Source organism: Protopterus annectens, chromosome 1.part2, assembly GCF_019279795.1.
Source record: "Protopterus annectens isolate FY-2018-M chromosome 1.part2, PAN1.0, whole genome shotgun sequence".
Taxonomy (NCBI): domain Eukaryota; kingdom Metazoa; phylum Chordata; order Ceratodontiformes; family Protopteridae; genus Protopterus; species Protopterus annectens.
This window is the reverse complement of record NC_056727.1, coordinates 623073791-623096241: the sequence shown is the minus strand read 5'-3', so window position 1 is coordinate 623096241 and position 22451 is coordinate 623073791. Positions and strand designations below refer to the sequence as shown.

General features: G+C 38.7%; 1 protein-coding gene across 1 annotated transcript in view; it reads left to right on the top strand.

Moving 5' to 3' along the window:
- Positions 1-22451, top strand: part of KMO (kynurenine 3-monooxygenase) — a 616236-nt gene that overhangs the window by 28744 nt on the left and 565041 nt on the right. Inside the window, exon 2 of the mRNA XM_044058035.1 lies at positions 11064-11133. Within this exon, the coding sequence (XP_043913970.1) occupies positions 11064-11133 (70 nt within the window). The remainder of the gene's footprint in view (positions 1-11063; positions 11134-22451) is intronic.

Here is a 22451-nt window from a genome sequence, read left to right as displayed (position 1 = left end):
TATGGGCAAATCTGTAATACTATAAAGTATGACAGTTACAGAATTCGGATACATATTAATTGTTAGTTTAAATACTATTATAACTCAAAGTATAAATATTATAACTTTTATACAGTATCAAGCCCACCAACGTGATTCAGTGTCTATTTTCAGTAATGAAGAGAGCATCAAGATTTTGTGGGTCCACTTCACATGGCTGAAACTCAAAATACTGAATTTCATTTGACTGAGACCACAATACCTAATTTTCAAAATACTGAAAACTCATTTGACTGAATCTCATTATACTGAAAGCTTACAATTCTGAATTTCAAAATACTGAATTTTAAGCTATAGATGTGATGTGTTTCCCTTCACCTATGACTTGCTTGTGATAAAAACACATTACTGTAACTTAAAGTGGCGACTGTCAGACTACTGATAGTAGCATACAAAGTAGTGTTATAGTGTTGCCAAATGTGGGCATGTCTCTTTACATTTTTATGGGAAGTATCTAAAGTAATATGATGGATATTTTGTGTGCTCCTGGCAGTAGTGGCAGTGTGTATAGTACTGTAAGGTAAGTAAAAGGTATATGCCCTTTTTCCCACTGTAGTGCGATCCTGGAGTTAGTATATATATGAGTTAGTATATATATATATATATATATATATATATATGTATATATATATATATATATATATAGTTGGGAGGTGTGGGGGCTATAATTTGGTTTTATACCATCCAGTTTCTGTTAAGAAGGCAAGTGAGTAGTTTTTAAGTTTTGGAAAGAGTTAGTAGGTGTTGTAAGTGTGCATGTCTGTGGCTTAAAATTAAGTATTTTTGAAATTCAGGATTGTAAGCTTTCAATATATTGAGATTCAGTCAAATGAGTTTTCAGTATTTTGAAATTCAGTACTTTGAGTTTCAGTCATGTGAAGTGGACCCAGATTTTGTTACTATAATAATGAAATCAATTGCCAGGTAATTGCAATACACTATCCATATTCCTTATTATGCTTCAACATACCTGTCAAACATAAATAATGAGTGGGATTCAATAAACTCTGTGCAGGCTTTGCACAAAGCCTACACAAAGTTTACATCTTTGTGTATTGAGCAGCAGTGCTAACTACATTCTTATGCTGCGCAACCATGTTTAAACATAAACAAGCACAGTTTCATGACTAGCAACAGTGCTGCCAGCCAGGAAACCGTGCAAAGCAACATGGATAGCAGCAGACATGTAGACCTGTTTACCCATGTGCAAACTAGGTCTGCGGGATTGTGGGGAATGCCACAATGATTAGCAGGGTTAATAATATTGCGATCTGTATGGTCCAAACACATTACAGGACAGTGTATATAGTTCAGTGTGTTGTGGAATCCCATTTCAGGCATTCAGAACAAAAGTGGTATAAACGATGTGTAGCGGTACATGGACTGCCATTTATAATCAACTATCAGAGGAAGTGTATGTATTGAATTGGAACACAAAGATGACTTGTAGGAATGAACACAGGGAAAGAGGGCAGATAAAATATCATAATGTACAGCAGATGAGGGCATGTAAATGGAAGTCAGTTGTAGCAGGAACACTAATCACATATCGACATGGTACAGTACGGACTGCACAGTAAAAATGTATATAGCGTGACTATCCGACAAGGTAACATAACAATGGAGAAGAGATCTTTGTGATGCAAGCATCCTGATGTGAACAGTGGAGAGGACATCTATTAAGGTTGTTATATACAATCAGAGTTAGGTGCATATTGTGAAGCTGTGCAAACTGATTTGCTTGAATATGACTGTAATGTCAGCAGAGGTCTTCAACAAGTTGGACACAGTTACTGGCTCATGGAGAACAGTAAACAGAAACACACACAATCATGGACAATATCAGAATAATACCACCAGTAATTCCATGTTTCTGACATAGCATATGTGATTCTGAGTGATTATAGATGGTTCTGCCCAAGCACATAAGCGCACTTGTACAACTATTATGACATGCCAGCAATCTATGAGGGTAATCAAGCACACCATTCTGACATTGTACCATCTGCTAGAAGTGTTAGGAGAGATACTGCTATACCTGTATGTGGCATTATGATAAATCCAGGCAAGTTGACTGGTGTGCATGGCATATATATAGCACAATCCACACTGTCACGAATGTAATCCATGCTATTAATGTTTTCAAACAGTTATGTATGTACTGTGTGCATCACCAGAACAGGTATCACACATGCATCTGATATAACACCTTGATGGGAGCTCTGCACCATCAGACAGTAATGTTTATGCAACAAAAAGAATACTTAGGTACAGCTAGTAAGATGTGTGGGAGCTCACTGTGGCAAAAGTAGTACACTTCAGTTACACATCACTGGAAGATGTGTAGCGAGGTACATGAAGAAGGGTGTATTGGGGAGGAGCCTAGATGGCCAACTGAGAGCAGTGAATTTTGAGTGCTCCATAAACTAGTATAATAATATAGGAAAATTTTATTATTTTCAAGTTTAAATCAGAAATCTATAGATAAACTACTAAACTACATAAATATCAATTTTGGTGAAGATATACAAACATTTTCCTGTCAAGTAACTTGGAGATATATTGAGTCACTGAATATGAACAACTCAAGGAATTCTCACCCAGATGCTGCTTTGAAAAAAGAAATGCAATTGATGACATCTACGTTACAGGAACTATCTTTGAAGATGGATGGCTTTAAAAATGACTTAGAAAACCTCAAATTAAATTCTCAAAAACAGACTGATACTCTTGAGGAACTATTACAGCAGCACCATACAAAAATAACAAATATAGAGACTTCTTTAAATGACATTGCAGGGAGACTCAAAGAGGTAAAACTCCAAAAATAATTTCTGCTTAAACAGAATACATGGCTGCTTAACAAAATAGATGACTTAGAAAACAGGGAAAGGAGAAATAACATAAAGATCTTTGGTCTGCCTGAAAACACTGAAAGTGAAGACATTATTTCATTCTTAACAACCTGGATTCCTGAATTTTTAGACTTGAAAGAGAGACTTTCATTTGGAATTGAAAGGGGTGCATAGAGTACTGAAGAAACCTGCTTCCAACTCAGCAAATACTCCATCTAGATCCATAGTTATACAATTTCTTTAATTTCTGTACAAGGAACTAATATTAAAATCTACTTGGAGAAAGTCATCGTTAAAATCCAATCAAAGCCTGATAAGGTTTGACAATGATTATTCTTCCAGAATACTAGAACAAAGGAAAAAAGTCTGGCCAATAATAAAACTGTTGAAATAAAACAACATTAAAGCACAGCTAGACTTTCCAGCCAAGATAAAAATATTTTTTGCCAATGAGATGAGAACCTTTAATGACTTAGAAGAAGCTACTATATTCATCAAAAACAACAGCATAGTGTCTATCCCAGAAGAAATGAAATGGATGGTCCCTACTCTTAAAAGAATAAAAGAAACAAATCCTTGAACTGATGCTAGAAAGGAGAAACATAAAACTGATTCCAAGATAACTGTCCCCCCAAAAAACTCTTACAACTACATCTCTCAAAGTATCAACTGATATGGTGCAGCAATTGTCACTTGTTTTTATTTTAAAAAAAGAAGGGTTTCTTAAAAAACTGAGAAACAGTAATGATTTATTCAGAATGTTCAGAGTCCAATAATTCTTCACAAAGGTAGGTCAAGATGGGTTACTATTTATATTATATATAAACCAAACAAAGCAACATATAATACAAACATAAAAGTTTCTCCTCCCTACTTGAACTCAATGAATACTTATCTTGTTCATTTTTCATTGATTTTACTTATAATAATTTAAGTCATTAATTAACTAATTCAACAAGGTACCATTCATCAGAGTTCAAAATCAAATGTAACACATTAACACCATATATAATAGCAGTAACAGCAGAGTGTTTTGAAAAAAATGCTGTCATAGAGACTAATGCCTTTTTCAGTTAAAGTATGATTTAGATATGACATGTATATCCTGGTTAAATAAGAGTAGCAAGCTCTTAGTACAAATGTCATCATTATTCTGTCTAAATATAGTTAATATCAATTATGGCAAGTATCACAGCTACGAGTGCTGTTTGATCAATCCCGATATGGTGTGTGTGGATGTAGCTGTGTCTGGCAGCTAGTACAAATGTCATTATTATTCTGTCTAAACATAGTTAATATCAATTATGGGAGGTATCATAGCTTCAAGGGCTGTTTGATCAATCCTGATATGGTGTGCGTGGATGCAGCAATGTCTTGGCAGCTAGTACAAATGTCATTATTATTCTGTTTAAACATAATTAATTTCATTTATGGCAGGTATCATAGCTTTGAGTGCTGTTTAATTAAGTCTGACATGGTGTATGTGGATGCAGCTGTGTCTGGCAGCTGTTATATGTTGCAGTTTTTGTCTCCGGGAAGCTGTGAGTTGCGGCTTGTTATCAAGGTTTACTGATGCTTGTGAATTAGGAAGAGATATTTGGTGTTTTAGCCTGGATCCAGGGGAAGTGGGTGGATAGAACTGTGATTTGGGATATTTTGGCAGAGAATGGTTTGCTTGTATGTCTGCTAAGTGACAGGTGGGAGGGCAGGAGGAGTATGTTGCCTCTTGTGGCAGCTTGTTGGGAGTTTTTTTTTTTTGCTGTGTTTGCTCTCTGTTCTTTTCCTGGCTGGGAAGGAATTTAAGCTTGAAGTTGCATTGAAGTGAAGCTTTGCTTCAGGTGTATCGTGAGCATCTGATATGCAGTACACAGATACACTACCAGAAACAGATCCTCCCATGTTGCTATGGTAACGGAGACAGAGTGACGATAATGTTTAACGGCTCTGAGGAGCTTCCGAGATGATTCTCGGCAATATATATATATATATATATATATATATATATATATATATGTATATAAAATAAAAGGGCTGTTTTAAACCATATGTGCACATTTTGATGGTCTCCCAACACTTCGTTTAGCTCAAGTTGATTCTTGATAAAAAAAAAAAATAAAAATAATAATAGTAAGCACAATTTTATATTTAAAATATATTTTGGTCCAAACATGTTAAGGACTTACATAAGAGTGGAAGTCTGAGTTATTGTGAAAGACTAATAGCACTTGGTCTTGTGCAGTACCCTTTGCAATGGTCTGGAAGGTGAGCTTGCTTGGACATGTTGGGCATATGGGGATAGCTGATTTTAGGGGTGTTTGGGGTCGCTGGGAAGTGGTGAAGTGTCATTGGATTTCCTTTGTGGAAATATCTGTGGGAATGGAGGGTGTGTTGAGTGGTTCACTGGCAGAGTGGCCACTGCATGGAACGGGCTGGTAAAATGGAACAGGACAAATATTGGTTTGGATATTTTAAGAACAGCCTGGAAACACACCACATAAATTAGTGAATGATATTCTGGCAAAACTGGATGGACATAACACACACAATAGTTATGTAATGTATGATTTTAGTAAATCTAGACATAAAATATATAATTGTCATATAAGATGAAGCAGTCTGCTGAATTTAGATATTAAAGACAGGATTTAATAACATGGGCTTGTGTATAATAACACTACGGTCTTAACTTGCCATAAATGACATACACTACATTGAACATCAAGGGGAAGCATGATGATTTTCTCATATAAGTAAATATGCATAACAAGTCATGTAATTGCTTTACTTGAATTGTAGTTTTTGTAACCGTTCTTGACCATATATAATACTTAAGTGGTTACCAAGATAACTAATGTTTTATACACGACATCAAACTAACAAAGTTATTCAAGAGAAACAATAGAAGCCTGAACTTGAAATGTCACATAATATAACAATCATACTCTGAACAAATAGTATTAAATTGACAATAGACACTCGGTTTAATAACATGGGCTTGAGTATAATAACACTACAATTTTAACTTGTCATAAATGACATACACTACATTGAACATCAAGGGGAAGCATGATGATTTTCTCATATAAGTAAATGTGCATAACAAGTCATATAATTGCTTTAACTTGAATTGAGGTTTTGTAACACATCTTAACTTTACATAATACTTAAGCTGTTAACAAGGTAACTGATGTTTTATATATGACATCAAACTGACAAAGTTGTTCAAGGGAAGCAATAGAAGTCTGAACTAGGAATGTCACAAAATGTAACAATCACATTCTGAACAAATAGTATTAAATTGACAATAATCACTCAGTTTAACCTTTGCTGATTATCCAAAATAGAATGTTGCCATTTAAATCTAAAAACTTTCAGTATATGCCATAAAATGACAATTTATGAATATGGAAAGGGAACTTGTAATAATTAATCACAATAAGTGAATTTGTTCTTTTTAACCTATAATTTCTCTCATTTTATAATAAGAAATGATAGATATGAAAATCCTTATGTGCAGGAAATGGGGGGATGCACTGATAATTAAAACTCACTAACTTTCATCAATGTTTACATAAAACAAACTTGATGCTTTAAGTAAGTTAGCAACAAACAAAGTGACTACTTAAATGCTGGCAAACAATGAATTATAACTTCTGATATATCCAGTAAAATACACTGTATTATAAACATTAGGTATAAATATTATTACCAACCATTTATATTAAGTAATAAGTTTTGAAAGACTTCATCAATAAGGGTGAATATGTTAAATAACTGTGTGCTATAATCTTTTACTGAGGTTTTATATATGATACATCCTACTTTGCTATGATTGAATTGCTTGTCATCTGTCTTTCATGTAAATATTAATTGCTTATACAATAAGTAGATGTTTATATTGTATTAGAATTCTGCTTAATTAACAATATTATTATATCTGTTCAAAATAATATAAATATTGCTTATTTCTATTACAAATATTCTTCATATGATAAGTGAATGTATGGAGCTTAGATGTTCTGGATTGTCAAGGTATGAGTGATAATTTGATGGGCTTAGGTTTATTCATCAGATTAGGAATGTTTTTTATTCCATGGCTAGTTTGGATCCTAGTTTTGTTAACATTTATTAATTTAAATTTATTTCACAAAAACATTTTTAGTGTGCCTGACCAAAACATTACTTTATTGGTAAACACTCAAAGTATAAAACTGATAATTTCCTTTACAAGCTCAAACATATACTTTACAGTTATAAGAGGAAAATGTTTAATAGTTACAATAAAACAACAACAAAAAAAAACATAGTTTAAATAACCTAAGATGGATTTAACTTTATCTTTAAATAACAATGGCTTAAACAATTCTAGCAAGAGATCAAATTAACTGAAATATTTAAAACTAAACAAAGTACAAATTGTTTTCCTTCAAGAAACTCATTTCAAAACAAATGACAATTACAAATGGAATCCTAAGGAATATATGATATTGGCGCATCCACTTATAAGACAAATACAAAAGGGGTAACAATTTTATGGAAAACAAATATGATTAACCCAGAAATCGTTTATAAGTATGAAGATAAAGAATGGCTTATGGCATTAGTAATAGTTACATATAATAATCGAATATGGACCCTAGCCAATCTATACTGGTTCCCAGGCATTGGATCAAGAACTGTTAAAAAACACTTGGATTTCATTTCCAGTAATTATAAAGGTAACTTAATATTAGGAGGAGATTTTAACTGTCTATTTGATATTTCTGAAACTACGAATAAAAGACTGCTGCATATATCTGCTGTATCAAAAGCTTTAAACAAGTTTGTAGAATCATTTCATCTTGTAGATACTTTCAAATTTAAAGAAGATTAATCTTTGTTGTTTTCCCATCAAGATAACAGATTTGGTACCCAAACTAGAATAGATAAAATATTTGCTACCCATGACTTCCACTCTAAAATCATTAATTTCTTAATCACTCCCTGTCCCTTTTCAGACCACAATTCATTTATACTAAAACTTCAAAATGGGTACAAACCATTAATCTTTAACTCCAGAATTCCAGCATGTATAACCAAATTTAAAGAGTTCAAACCCTGGTTATTATCTGAATTACAGTTCTTCTTAGATATTAATTACACCACAGAGATAAATAAAATAATGATATGGGACTCATTAAAAGCTTACATATATGGTAAAACCCTAACTTGGTAGAAAATGTGGAAAAAAGAGGGTTGATGATGATGGTGATATATGCATATATATATATAAATATATATATATATATATATATATATATATATATATATGTGTGTGTGTGTGTGTGTGTGTGCGTGTGTGTATGTGGGTCTACTTCACATCACCTAAAACCCATTTGAATGACTTTCATTTCACCGAGACCAAATCACCTAATTTTCAAAATACTGAAAAGTCATTTGACTGAATCTCATTTCACTGAATTGCAAGCCATAGACGTGATGTGGCTTTCCATTCACCTGTAACTTGTTTGTGATAAAAAAAAAAAAAAGTGTGTAACTTACAGTGCTGACTGTCAGAATAACAATAGTCATGTAAATAGTAGTGTTGTAGTGTTTTTAAATGTGGGTATGTATCTTTACATTTTTATGGGAAGTATCTAAAGTAATATGGTGGATGTTTTGTGTATTCCCAGCAGTAGTGGCAGCGTCTAGAGTACTGTAAGGCAAATAAAAGGTATATGCCCTTTTCGCCACTGTAGTGCGATCCTGGAGTTAGTATATCTAGTTGGGGGTGTGGGGGGCATAGCCCCCCCGCTTAGTTTGGTTTTATATTGTCCAGTTTCTGTTTCGAGGGTAAGTAAATTGTTTTTAAGTTCTGGAAAGAGGTAGTTATTAGTGTTGTGAGTGTGTTTGTCTATGGTTTAATGTTTAGTCTTTGGAAATTTAGCATTGTATGCTTTTAGTGAAGTGAATTTTCAGTAATTTGAAATTAGGTGATTTGATCTCAGTGAAATAAAAGTAGGTCAAATGGGTTTTAGGTGATGTGAAGTAGACCCATATATATATATATATATATATATATATATATATATATATATATATGTGTGTGTGTGTGTGTGTGTATTTATATATATATATATATATATATATATATATATATATATATATATATATAGAATGCATGGGTCTATTGTGCATGACCAAATCGCCCTAATGTTGAATGTAAAGCACTGACAATATAAGTTCAATCCTACACAATACAGAATACAAATGAAAACAATAATATCAAGAGAGAGAGGAAAACTACTTCCTCTGTTGATATTAAAACTAAACCTCCCCATAACACTAGCAACAAATTTGTTTGAATAGTGGCAGTGTTACAGGAAGGCTTTAATGACATTAAAGTGTAGGGTTAGTAGGGTTAGGGTTGGGGAAAGGACAGCATTAGAGTTAGGGTCCTAAGATGGTGCAGGGGATTGGACCTCCCTGCCCTATTTAATAATGGGTGGTAACCCTAACCCTAATGCTGCCCCTTCCCCCAACCCTAACCGTACACCTTAATGTCATTAAACATTTCCCCCTAACACTGACACTACACAAGACAGGCTTAGACACACAGACATTCACAAACACACACAGACAACACTACATCTATCTCCTAACCTAACCCTTACCCTAAAATACATAGACTTGCACACAAACACACAACACCCATCCTTCCCTCATCCCCTACCCTAACCCTAACTTACATACACACACAGTCTAACCCTCCCTAATCCCACTTGCCTGTATTGACATTTCATATCGTCGACATATCCACTATTTGGCCATCTTACTGTCAACATTAAATAACATTTGCTAAAATGCAGGAGAACCATATATATGTATTTTTCTTTGTTTTGTTTCTTTATCTCTAAACATACATCCTTATTTCTAATATTCCAAAATATTTTCAAAATTCTAACAAATAATCTGAGTTTGTTTTATTTGTACAAAACCATCACATCCATGATGAGATGTGTGAAGTAGCCATGTGCAGTTGCAATTTCTCTAGCTGGTGTACCTAGTTAGGCAGGGGCTCTAATCTCACTGCAGTTAACTCATGAGTGTGTGTGTGTGTGTGTGTGTGTGTGTGTTTGTGTGTGTGTGTGTGTGTGTGTGTGTGTGTGTGTGTGTGTATGTGTGTAGTCAGAGTGTAACTGTATCCTACTGTCAGCAATATAGTCTCATGGAGTACAAATATTTTGGGGGGATGGCATAATGGTTAAGGTGTTCACCTCATAAACATAAAGTACAGAGTTTGTTGCTCACCTTCAAAGGGAAACTGGCTAAGCATAAAATAGCCTACAAGAGCAGCAAGCCTAGTACTTACCTATGGACCTATGTAGTGCTGCAGTCACAATATCCATTACAATAATATTTTCTGACATTGTTTAGATGTTCATAGTACATAGCATTAGCAATATAGACACCTTATGAACAATTTAAGCCTTTAAAAGTTCCCTCTTTTCCTTGCAATACTTTTTTCTGTTTCTTTGTACATATATACAAAATATGTTTAATTCACCAACAGCTCCATTCATTTTGCACCAACCTGTAATAAATAGAAAGAATTGTAGTTTATGTTTTCATTTTTTACTGTTTTTCTTTGAGATGGAGAAATTGTAAATGATATGCAGCTTGACTGATGTAATTATGCTGTCCTTATGCTTACTATCAGACCTATTTAGTTGGCTTCTCTGTGTATTGGCAAGCTCTGTTATTTTGTGAGGTTAATTTCCTTCTTCTGATTTTGCTTAGAAGCTTATGTCACAAACATGCTCATTATTAAAATTTACAGAATAATAGGTTGCGTGCAGTATATAAGTGACACTTTGTAGTTTTCCAGTTTTGTAGCTGCAGTGTATCATCTAAATGTATATTCACTGCTAGTATGCCTTCTTTTAAGAGATGCTGTAGCAAGACAGAGCCACTATTGCAGTTTTATCCAAGATCATTAGATTTAGCTGTTGAACTATAGTTCACAGTGCTGGCCTGAAGCCCCAAAATGCATTTCCTTTTTTTTCATGACTGAGGCATTATACTTTTCTAATGGTAATATAAGTTGTAAAATATTTAATGGTTGGCAGTAATACTTCACAAGATAATATATATAAACAATTGCATTTAAATGTCTGCATTTGTTTTTAGGTGGGTGCTCTAAATGCTTGCTTCTTTGCAAAGAGAGGTTGTCAAGTTCATGTTTATGAGGCAAGGGAAGGTAAGTTTTGTTTATAGCACAACCTTATTGATTTTGGCAATAATTTATATCTACTAAAATAATGCTGATGTCTTGTTTTTGGCAGAGACATGAACAGAAAAATATCACTTATACAATAGTACATAACTTTGCAATACAACATTACTTGTCACATAATTGTGATTTTTTTATCAATCTCAATCTAGGCTTAAGGTCTACTGGATCTGCATGGTCATTTTCCATATCAGAAAGTATGGTCTCTGTCCATTCTTTCCATGTTCTAGGTTGTGCAAGACATGATATTATGGTTCTAAATGACTTAGCCTTCTTTACCTGCATATTTATTACGCAGACTTACTAATTCTGTTATGAAATGTGAACCACAGAATAACCAACTTCGATATTAACTTCAACTCTTTTTAAGAAAGCTTCCTTTCTGTACTCAGTCCTTTCATACCTCTTTGGCTCACTGACAACCCTGATTCATTGCACAGCCTTGGTCTCTGAGCACTGTAGGAGGAAAACTTGCTCTAGTAGGTAGATAAGCAGCCATTCTTACCAGGCATGGTACTATTTATTGTCAGTACTGTCTTAGTGCCTGCATGCATATCAGTGCTTAAAAGAAGAGTGTTTTGCAATAGTGCTTTATACTGTAATTAAGAATATAGTATATATATATATATATATATATATATATATATATATATATAAAACACTATTATAGTATACTGTAATTAGGAATATTTGCAGCCAGACCTGCATTGTTATTTGACTACAAATGAGAGTGTTTTCTGAAACCATATATTGCAGCACTATTAGAAGTCTACAAGCATACTACCACTTTTGTTTTGACATACAGCAATCAACAGACAGATCTGCAAAATACTACCATTTATTAACAACTCAGCAGAAAGAACAGGCAAATATGGCTCCAGCTTTGTTTTCTTGCTCAGGCACAAAATGTTCACAGTAGCTAGCTGATGAGGCACTTGAAGACAAAGAATACACACACACAAAAAGGGGAAGGTGTTGCTCTCCTCTACATCTCATCGCTCCTAGTTACCCCCTACTCCAAACCTATTCCCAAATTCAGTAATGCTGAATTACTCCCAGTCCTTCTGCATATAAATAAGCACACATCTATCTGTATTGTCACCCTTTATATTCCCCCACAAGACAATGTCTCAATCCTTGAAGACATTCTCTCCTGGTTCTTTGCCAAAATTACCAAAGAAACTATAATCCTGGGTGATGTCAACATTAACTGGGCCACAGTTCAGTCACCAACCAACTCCCTAAATATAAATCTTTACAACTTCACTCAACTGATTCCCTCAACACCCAGACCTCCAAAGACCTCCTCTCTGGCAGTATCCTAGACTGGATTTTAGTTTCACATCCCCACTACATAAGTAATAGTGGTACCTTTCACGACCCACTAGGTGACCACCTTCCCACTTTCGCCCATCATATCCTCCCCCACAGCTAACCCATACCTATACCTCTACTCGGTACCTAAAGAATTTTAACCTCAATGAATTCTCAAAAGCACTAAAAAGCCCAAATTGGCACCCACTAAAAACACTACCCCAGACAATGCTGTTATCTACTTTAATACAACTTTCTTAAATTTGCTTGACTCCTTTGTACCCTGGAAAACAAAACGCACAAAAAGCAATCCCACCCCATGGCTAACTAAGAATACCCTACTCTGCATGAAGCTCCATGATAAAGCTTGGAAACACTATCATAAAACCAAAACCACATCTACCCTTAATGAATACAAAACACTCCGTAACAAACTAAAGTAACTCATAACCTCAGACCGCAAACCCTATTTTTCCATACTCCAAACCAACCATAACTCTAATCCTCAAAAATTCTGGGATGTAATTTCCTGTCTCCTCAACCCAGGTAAAAAGGAGAACCCCTGCCCTGCCCCAAATGCCTCCCATTTGGAACTAGCTTCCCAGTTTAACTCTTTCTTTATAGACTCCATAGCCAAACTAACATCATCCTTAACTAATAACCCAACTTCCCCACATCAACCCTTACACATCCTTTTCACCTCTGTCAACTCCAGCTCCCAACCTCCTCCATTTTACATGATCCCCATTCCTGTCTCTACTATAAAAAATTACTTCTAAAACTGAAACCTTGTTCTAATGCCCCTGACAACATACCCTCCTACTTCCTAAAAATAGCAGCAGAAGCCATTGCCCTCCCTATCTGCATACTAATAAAGTGATCAGTTTCTGAATGTCATGTCCCCCAACTCTGGAAAAAGCCTTTATTATCCCACCTCATAAAGGGGGTAACAATAATAACATCTCTAACTTCTGACCTATTGCTATCTTATCCCCTATTTCTAAACTTCTAAAAATGTATTCACCTGCACCTTCTTCCCTATCTCTTAAGAAGTAACCTTCTTACTTGTACCCAGCAATGTTTCTGACCAGGCCATAGCACTACCACCTCTGTCCTCTCCTTCCTAGAAACTGTGAACAAGGCTCGTGACTGGTCAGATTGTGTTCACTCTGCTCTTAGACCTTTCTAAGGCCTTTGCCACCATCTCTCACAACCTTCTCCTTACTAAACTCTCCAAACTAAATGTATCCCACTCTGCTATCAACTGGTTCACCAGTTACCTGTCTAACAGACAACAAGCAGTCAAGTGGAATAAAACCATTACACCTTTCCTAATTACTCCCACAGGCATGCCCCAAGGTTCTATTCTAGGACCCCTCCTATTCAATATTTTCATAAATGACTTCTATCTTGCCATCCCTAATGCTAAACTCATCCAATACACTGAAGACTTTACAATTATCTGCTCTGACATATCTGCCTCTTCATTAGCAAAATGAACTCAGGATGCCTTCTCTTCTACTGAACAATGGATACTTGACAACCACCTAGCAGTCAGTGCATCCAAGACCAAACTAATGATATTCACCTCTTCTAAAACCACCATCCTAGATAAAGATTATTTCTGTATCACCAGCCAAAATAACACACCTCTCGAAATAGTTGCCACTGGAAAACTATTAGGAGTCTTCATTGATGACCAGCTAAAGTTTGATAACCATCTACAAGTAAACATAAAAAAAGCACACAAGAAACTTGGCATGCTCTACTGTCACTACCGCTTCATCTCTCCTGCCACCAGGATCACGCTTGCTGCTACTTACCTCATCCCTTCCCTCTTATATGGTGCCTCTATCTTTACTAATCTTTAATCATCCCTCAAGTCAAAACTCTCCTCCTGCTACTGAAAAATTTCAAAATTTGCTACAGGCCACAGATCCTCGACCCATCACTGTAAATCCCTACATCAACTGAACTGGCTTGAGCTACCCAATTACCTCATCTATACTCAAATGATCCAAGCACACAAACTTATTTTAAGCCCCTCTCTTTGTCCCTGCCTTACCTCTACCTTCCAAATGCATCAACCGAATAGATGTCTTCGTATTGAGCTACATAAACCTGTCCGTACACCAGGCAATCATCTTCTATCCTTCTCCATAGCACGCCATTGGAACTCACTTCCACCACGCATCTGTACTACTAGCAAACTCTCTGCTTTCAAAAATGTACTCCAATACCATCTAAACTCACAGTGGGAATGCTCCTGCTTCCATCCTACATAGTGTTCTCAACCACAGTTACTCTCCACAAGCTAGCATATCTGTTAAAGAAAATTCTTATTGAAGACACAGACCACAAACTCCAGCCAGACTTGAATCCTGTGTCTTCTATATCTGCTAAAGAGCCACCTACTGTCTCATAACTCCTAAGAATAAGTGTTGAAACAATCATATTTTATAAGAAATGTAATTTGTATTTTTATTGCAACCTGATATGCTGTAACTTCTTGTATTTCTTAGTATATTATATTTGTCTTATTGCAATGTGTATTTTGTACTTCTATGGAGCTTTTCTCCCCAGGACTCCATTGAAAACAGGGTCCTCATGGCACAATGGACCATACTGGCAAACAAACTGAAAATAAATAATAAATAAAAGAAATAAAAGAAAAGAAAGTCCAGCTGATCCTTTGCTTTTGAGAGTAGAAGCCCAAATTAAGAGTTTTTATGTATAATTATGACATTAACATCCCTCAAATAATCTCATAAAATATGCTGAAATATTGAAATGTTTTTGTGGAGATACAGAAAAAAATTTCCAAAAATAGGTAGCATTGGTATGTACCTTCTGAAATATTCAGCATTTAAGGGATTTGAAAAAACATGGTTCAGTGTTTATTTTAATTGTGAAGCTGCATGTCTTTTCCTTGTCTACAACTCTTAAATCACTTTGCAGTTAATTATTGCTTACTCAGTTTTCCCACATCTAAAATTTTGCTCACATTTAATCCTTGTAGGAAAGCCCACCCCTTACCATTCTTCCAAAAATGTTGCACTGGATAAATTATATATGCATCACAATACACAATATTGCATAAATATACCTGAGTAAAACATCTGATCACTGTATGATTTTATGTTGATATAAGGAGTTTCAACATTATCACAATGTACAACATCATACTCATATAGTAACACAATAAAAATAGGCAGCATGAGCTGATTTATTCCCTGAAAAGATTCTAATGCTTCCATTCTAAAGTGGTAATTTTTGCCCAGTTAAGAAATGTTGATTTCCAACAATTGTAGCAAGTAGTACACAGTACAAAAGCAAGCTATAAACAGACCAAGTGTCCCAAGCAATTAAACAATTAGAGATTTCACTTTAAAATTAAAGCTATAGTTGAAAACCTGTTTTCCCATCTATGTAATTGTCTTCAGGAAAATATACTTGTAAAGCTGCACAGAAAGTAATTAATGAATATACAAGTTCCAGTTCTTAATGAAAGCTGTGGTTGGTCTCTGTTATAGACAGATACTCTCTTTACTCATAGTATAACCACTTTAATGACTGTGTACAACTTGCATGCCCTTGTGTGATAAAAATGGCCATATTCATGTATCCCAACTCATTTCACACAAATGCACAGCCAGATTAAGAACATTTTAACTGTGATCAGATGACAACAAAGGTCAGTCACTTTTACCCAAATACTACTTTGACTCCATCAGTGCATTGATTGTGCATACCTCGGATGTTTAACTATCAAATAAAAAAACACTGTACTTGACATTTATAGCTGCACTGATAGCATATATCTCAATGTATAATAATAATAATACTAATAATAATATTAATTTTAATAATAATGATGATGATGATGATAATAACCATTATAATGTAATTTGACTCTTTTTCACACAAATGTATGCCAACATATCAGATGTATGATTATGATAAAATTATGGCATCTCACCCATCTTTTTAAACTCTGAGCTTTGGCCGGCTAAGACCTACCTGCAATCAACTGGATGTATAAGTGAATTTAAGTAAATCTTTATCTGCACTTTTTTGAAATAATGCAGCATTTAAATTGATTTATGTTGCATTGAATACTATCTAGCTGGAAGTTGTGGCTATGTTTTTCAGTTAATGTTGTTAGAATTTAGTGCTTGTTAGAATTCCTGCATAGCCAGTGATAAGTAGGGGTAGTTTCACTTCACTGATATTCGGTTTCTGCCTTATATAAGTGGTACATTTTGGATTATTTTCTGCTTAAACTCTGGGCTTAGGCCGGCTAAGACCTACCTGCAATCAACTGGATGTATAATTGAATTTAAGTAAATCTTTATCTGCATTTTTTCAAATAATACAGCATTTAAATTGATTTATTTGTGTTGCATTGAATACTATCTAGCTGGCAGTTGTGGCTCTGTTTTTTCAGTTAATGCTTGTTAGAATTTAGTGCTTGTTAGAATTCCTTCATAGCCAAGTGATAAGTGGGAGCAGTTTCACTCCATTGATATTTTGTTTCTGCCTTATATAAGTGGTACATTTTGGATTATTTTCTGCTTAAACTCTGAGGTTTGGCCGGCTAATTCCTACCTGCAATACACTGGACTTATAAGTGAATTTATGTAAATATTTCTCTGCACTTTTTTCAAATAATACAGCATTTAAATTGATTTATTTGTATTGCATTGAATACTGTCTAGCTGGAAGTTGTGGCTCTGTTTTTTCAGTTAGTTCCCCACTCACCCTCCCTGCTTTTGTTTTGGTGTTAATCTTGGTGGCTTTGAAACTGCCCACCCCTCTTGTAAATTTGCATTTAGATACCCCTCCTGGGCCCATCTTATTTGCTCACTCAAAAAAAAAATTGCACTTTATTCATCTGCTTTTACTGTATTTGTGTTTCTTCCTACTTTATTACTTTATTTTGCTTTTGCGTCATCTTAAAAGTACTCAATTGTATTTATTACTGCTTGGTGTAACTATCAATTTGAAGTAGTTAACTTCATTTGTTCATCAACCTGTGGGTATCGGATACGAATCGGATCCAAGCCGGCAGCTTTATCCAGCTAAGATCTGAGCTCCAAGCTCCTCCCCCTTACCCATAACCCCCTGCCATCCCTCTCTGTCCTCAGATCTCGTTTGCCGCGGTTTATTCAAGCATCTAGAACGAGTTTCCAAGCATAGGGTTTCTTGAGTTATTTAAAAGAATTTACCTTTTTTTGACCTAGTTTTTAATTTAATCCATAGACAAGTGAGTGTTGTTTCCCCTTTTCTGTTAAATTGCTAAACTTGTTAGTAATTTTTCTATCTTTTAGTTAGTTTAGTCTTCTCCCCTCCCCCCATGTGTGTGAAGGTGTGTGCGGGTTGGGCCTATCTTTGTTACCATGTCTGAGGCCCCAAAAGCAATTTTTTCCAAATGCACCGAGTGTGGCCATAAGCTCTCCCCAGCGGATGGCCACACTTGGTGTGTTATCTGCCTTGGGGTTGACCATTTCTCCTTGGGCTGCACAATTTGTGCAGCTTTTAACCCCAGGGCTTTGAGGGAGAGGAGGTCGAAGCTGATTCTGGCGGGACTTCTGCCCCCGGACTCGGCTTCGTCCTCTTCTCCCTCGGTGGCACCAGCTGCGACCGCAGCGGTCCCGCCTTCCATCTCTGCTCCCCTGGCCGGGACTCACCCTCCCACCTTGGCTCAGGAGGAGAGGGAATCTAGGAGGGAGAAAAGGAGAGAGAAACACCACAAGCGGCGGGCCGAAGCTTCCTCCTTGGCTTCGCCAGCTAAACAGATAGCTTCTCCTAGGACGTCCGGGCCTTCTCCTTCCCGGCTCCATTCACCTCGTTTTTCCCTGGAGCCAGAGGAGGAGACCCGGTCGCCTTCGAGGTCATCGAGGCGGCACTCCAGGCCATCCTCGGTGGCCTCGTCTAGATCGACTCGAAGTTTGTCCGATGCAGATATGGACCAGATGATGCGTAGGTTTCTCCAGGCCCAACTGCAGATGGGAGTGCTCCTGCCTTCCCTCCCTCCGGGGGGGGGGGGAGCACGACCCCATTTTTCTCCCTGATTGCTCCTTCTCTGATCTACTTCTGGGGTTCGGAGCCATCGGATCCAGGTAGCATCGGAGCCGGGGGAGGCTCGACGCCGATAGTACACCCTACTTCGGCTCCGACCGCACCCCCCGAGTTTGTCCGGTCCCTTTCCGGATCTGAGCTCTCGGAGCCATGAGCTGAGCTTCGGATCCGGAGGTGTCAGTGTGTCTTCGGCTCCATCTCGGTCGGAGCATACTGGCTGTTCGGATCCGATTGCATTGGCGCCGGCTCCGTTCCTCACCTCGGATCCGAAGGGACTGCTCTTGGGTCCTAGAGAGAGCAGTTCTCCTTCGGCATTCGATGTTGTGGAGAGAGTCTTGTCGAGGGATTCGAGACCCCAGGCTCCTGCTACAGTTCCACCCTCCACTCCCTCTCAGACGGGCCTACCTCCCATCACCCGACCCAGGGACAGCCTCCGCCTACGTCCCAGATGGTTCCCTTAGAGGAACAGGATGTGGTTGGTGAGGCATCTTCGGACAGCCCCCCCCGAGGAGGTTCCTCACAAATGTAAGTGCAAGAGGAAGCACTTGGACTCACCCGAGTCCCTGACAGAGAACACAGACTTAGAGGAAGGGGAAGGTTCCCCAAGGTCACCCCTCTGAGGACGATGGAAATGCTTCGTATTAGAGGGGGGAGGTCAGCCCAGAAACCTTCCTCAGATGAGTCTGTGTTTCTGGAGGCGTTTGACACAGGCCCATCTACCTCTTGGGTGTCCCCTCCCACCGATCCCCTGGTAGATCTGATCACTACCAGGGCATGGAAGGAACCGGACACTGTGGAGCCCATACCAAAGAGACCAGACAAAATCCTCAGTCCACCCACAGATAGGACGGTTTGGAGCAAGGGTGCTCCGGTAGATGCCATGTTGATGGCGGCTGCCACCAAGAAGGAACTAGCCCAGGAGAGTTCCTCTGTCTACCCTCCTGACAAGGAGTCTCGGACGATGGACCACCTAGGGAAGCGGATGTTCGCTTCAGCTACCTTCTCCGTAAGGTCGCTGAACTATATGGCACATGTGATATGACTCCAGCGGGATCTCATCAAGGAATACGCTGGGTCACCCCAGAGTCCATGTCGGCCAGGGATAAGAAAACATTCTCAGCTCGAATGGCCACTCTTAAGTCCATTTCGAACACTTCTATGCAGCTTCTTTCCCATGCTACGGAAGGAGCCGCTAGAGCTAGCAGAGTGGGCATTGTCTTACGGCGGCATGCTTGGCTCCATCTCTATGACTTTGCGGAACCCTTCAAGGCGTCCTTCACAAATTCCCCTTTTGACGGCTCTTCGCTGTTTGGTAAGACCGTCTGTGACATGCTGGTCCAGAGCGAGAAAGACGGGAAGATGTTGTCTGCCGTCGGGATCTGCTTCTCAGCTCCCCAGAGGTCCTTCTCCGGGAACCAAAGGGGACAAAAGAAGATGTGGTTCCGGAAATCTCAACAGTCCCATTTCACTCCGGACCCCTCGTCCTTCAGAGGCAGAGGAGGACAGGGTGGACACCGGCCCAGAGCCAGAGGGGGATTGAAGAATTTTGGGTCGAGAGAACCTTTTTCAGATTGGCCCACGAAGCAGCCCTGAGGGGTTACCTGACTGCTCCACTCTGGAGGCAGTCGGGGGGCGTTTCTCAAGGCACCTAGCAGTTTGGGAGTCCATTACAATGGATCACTGGGTGCTTCAAATCATATCCAGACGTTACACTATCCCCTTTCTGAATCTCCCTCTCAGACCCCGGAGCCTCCCCGATGTCCCACCCAATCAAAGGGAGGCAGCAGCCACAGAAATAAAGCATCTGATAGAAAAAAGAGCAATCCAGCCCATCCCCCAAGGTCAATCTGGATCAGGCTTTTACTCCAGGTTCTTTCTGGTGCCAAAAAAGACGGGGGACTTAAGACCAATCCTCGACCTGTCCACTCTAAACCTGTCGGTTGCCAAAGAAAAGTTCCGGATGGTCACCATTCAATTCATTCTCCCACTCCTGCAGGAGAACTACTGGATGTGCTCTATAGACCTCAAGGATGCGTACTACCACATTTTGATGGACAGATGATCCAGAAGGTTTCTCCACTTCTGGCTGGGAGCCAGCCACTATCAGTTCAGGGCCTCCCCTTTGGTCTCACCACAGCCCCCAGGGTGTTCAAAAAAGTTATGGCAGTTGTAGTGGCCCACATGAGGCTTCAGGAATACAGGTCTTTCCGTACTTAGACGACTGGCTCCTGACCGCCCCCACCAGGCATCTACTAAGTTCAGCCAGGAATGACTTCCTTCACTTGGCCTCTCATCTGGGAATCTCAATCACTCTCAAGAAATCCTCCCTTCAACCAACTCAAATCTTGGATTTCATAGGGGCCAGGATAGACACAAACCTGTTGAGGGTCTCCCTAACTCCAGACAGGCTTCGAACTTTGACACTCCACGTGCTGGCCCTCCTACAATCCTCGGCTCCTCTAGCAGAATTGGTCCTGAGGGCACTAGGTTCCATGGCTGCGGCCATCAATCTGTCATCCTTAGCTCATCTAAACATGAGGGTCCTACAATGGACCTTACAGGTTCAATGGTCCATCCTGCAACATCCGCTAAGTGCATCTATCCTCCTCAGCAAGGTTTGCAGGAAATCCCTACTCTGGTGGATCCAGTCCTCGGATCTCTGGGAAGGGTGCCCCTTCTCAATGTCTCAACCCCAAGCCACAGTGACCACGGTCGCTTCTCGCCTCGGGTGGGGGGGCACTGAATGGGCAGAACCCTTGAAGGCACGTGGACCCACTCGGAGATCTTGTTACACATCAGTGTCCTAGAGATGAGGGCGGTGCTTTTAGTGTTGCAAGCACTCCAGGCTATTCTTCCCTTAGGGACAATTGCAATTCAAACAGACAACATGTCAGTAGTCTGGTATATCAACAAACAGGGGGGAACCAGATCCTATCCGCTTTGTCGAGAGCCATGAGAGTTTGGGAATGGGCGATCGCCACCAACCGCTTTCTCATAGCAACTCACATCCCGGGTCGGTCGAACATTTTGGCAGACAGTCTGAGTCAAACCATCCTGTCACCATATGAGTGGTCTCTGAACCCGAGAGTAGCGAAGCAAATCTTCCTCAAGTGGGGTCAACCTTGCTGCAATCTCTTTGTGTCGCCTTCGAACGCAAAGTGCAGTGAGTACTTCGCTCTACTTCCCCCACCAGGGGAATCCCCCAGAGACGCTGTAGTGCATGTTTGGCCATCCAGTCTACTTTATGCTTATCCACCCCTTCCTCTGATGGTAAAATTCCTGCAGAAAGCTTGTCGGTTGGGGAGCAGAGTGATCCTCATAGCCCCATTCTGGCCTCGTCAAACGTGGTTCCCTTGCCTCTGGTCTCATCTAGTGAATCCTCCATGGATTTTGGATCCCACTCTGGATCTGATATCTCGCCCCCTTGGGTTGACAACCCCAAACCTGGACAATCTCAAGCTCAAAGCTTGGTTGATCCAGTTCTAATAATAGCTAGGACTCTTGGCATCTCCTCTTCTGTTAAGGCTATCCTAATAGCCGCTCATAAACCTTCTACTAGAAAGGTCTATAAGAGCAAATGGAAACGTTTTTCGATCTGGGCGGAACATAGAAATTTGGATCCCTTTACAGCCCCGATACCAACTGTATTAGATTTTTTGTCATATTTATTTGACCAAGGTGCCAGCTCCTCTACAGTCAAAGTCCAATTAGCAGGGATTTCGCACTTTCATGTGGGAAGTGATCTCGGTCCTTTAGCTTCTTCTAAGATCTGCAAGACTTTCTTAAAAGGTACTTTCTTGTTAAGACCTCCTGTTAAGGATGCGGTCCCTCCGTGGGATTTAACCCTTGTTCTCCAGGCTCTTACTGGCCCTCCCTTTGAATGTGCAGCT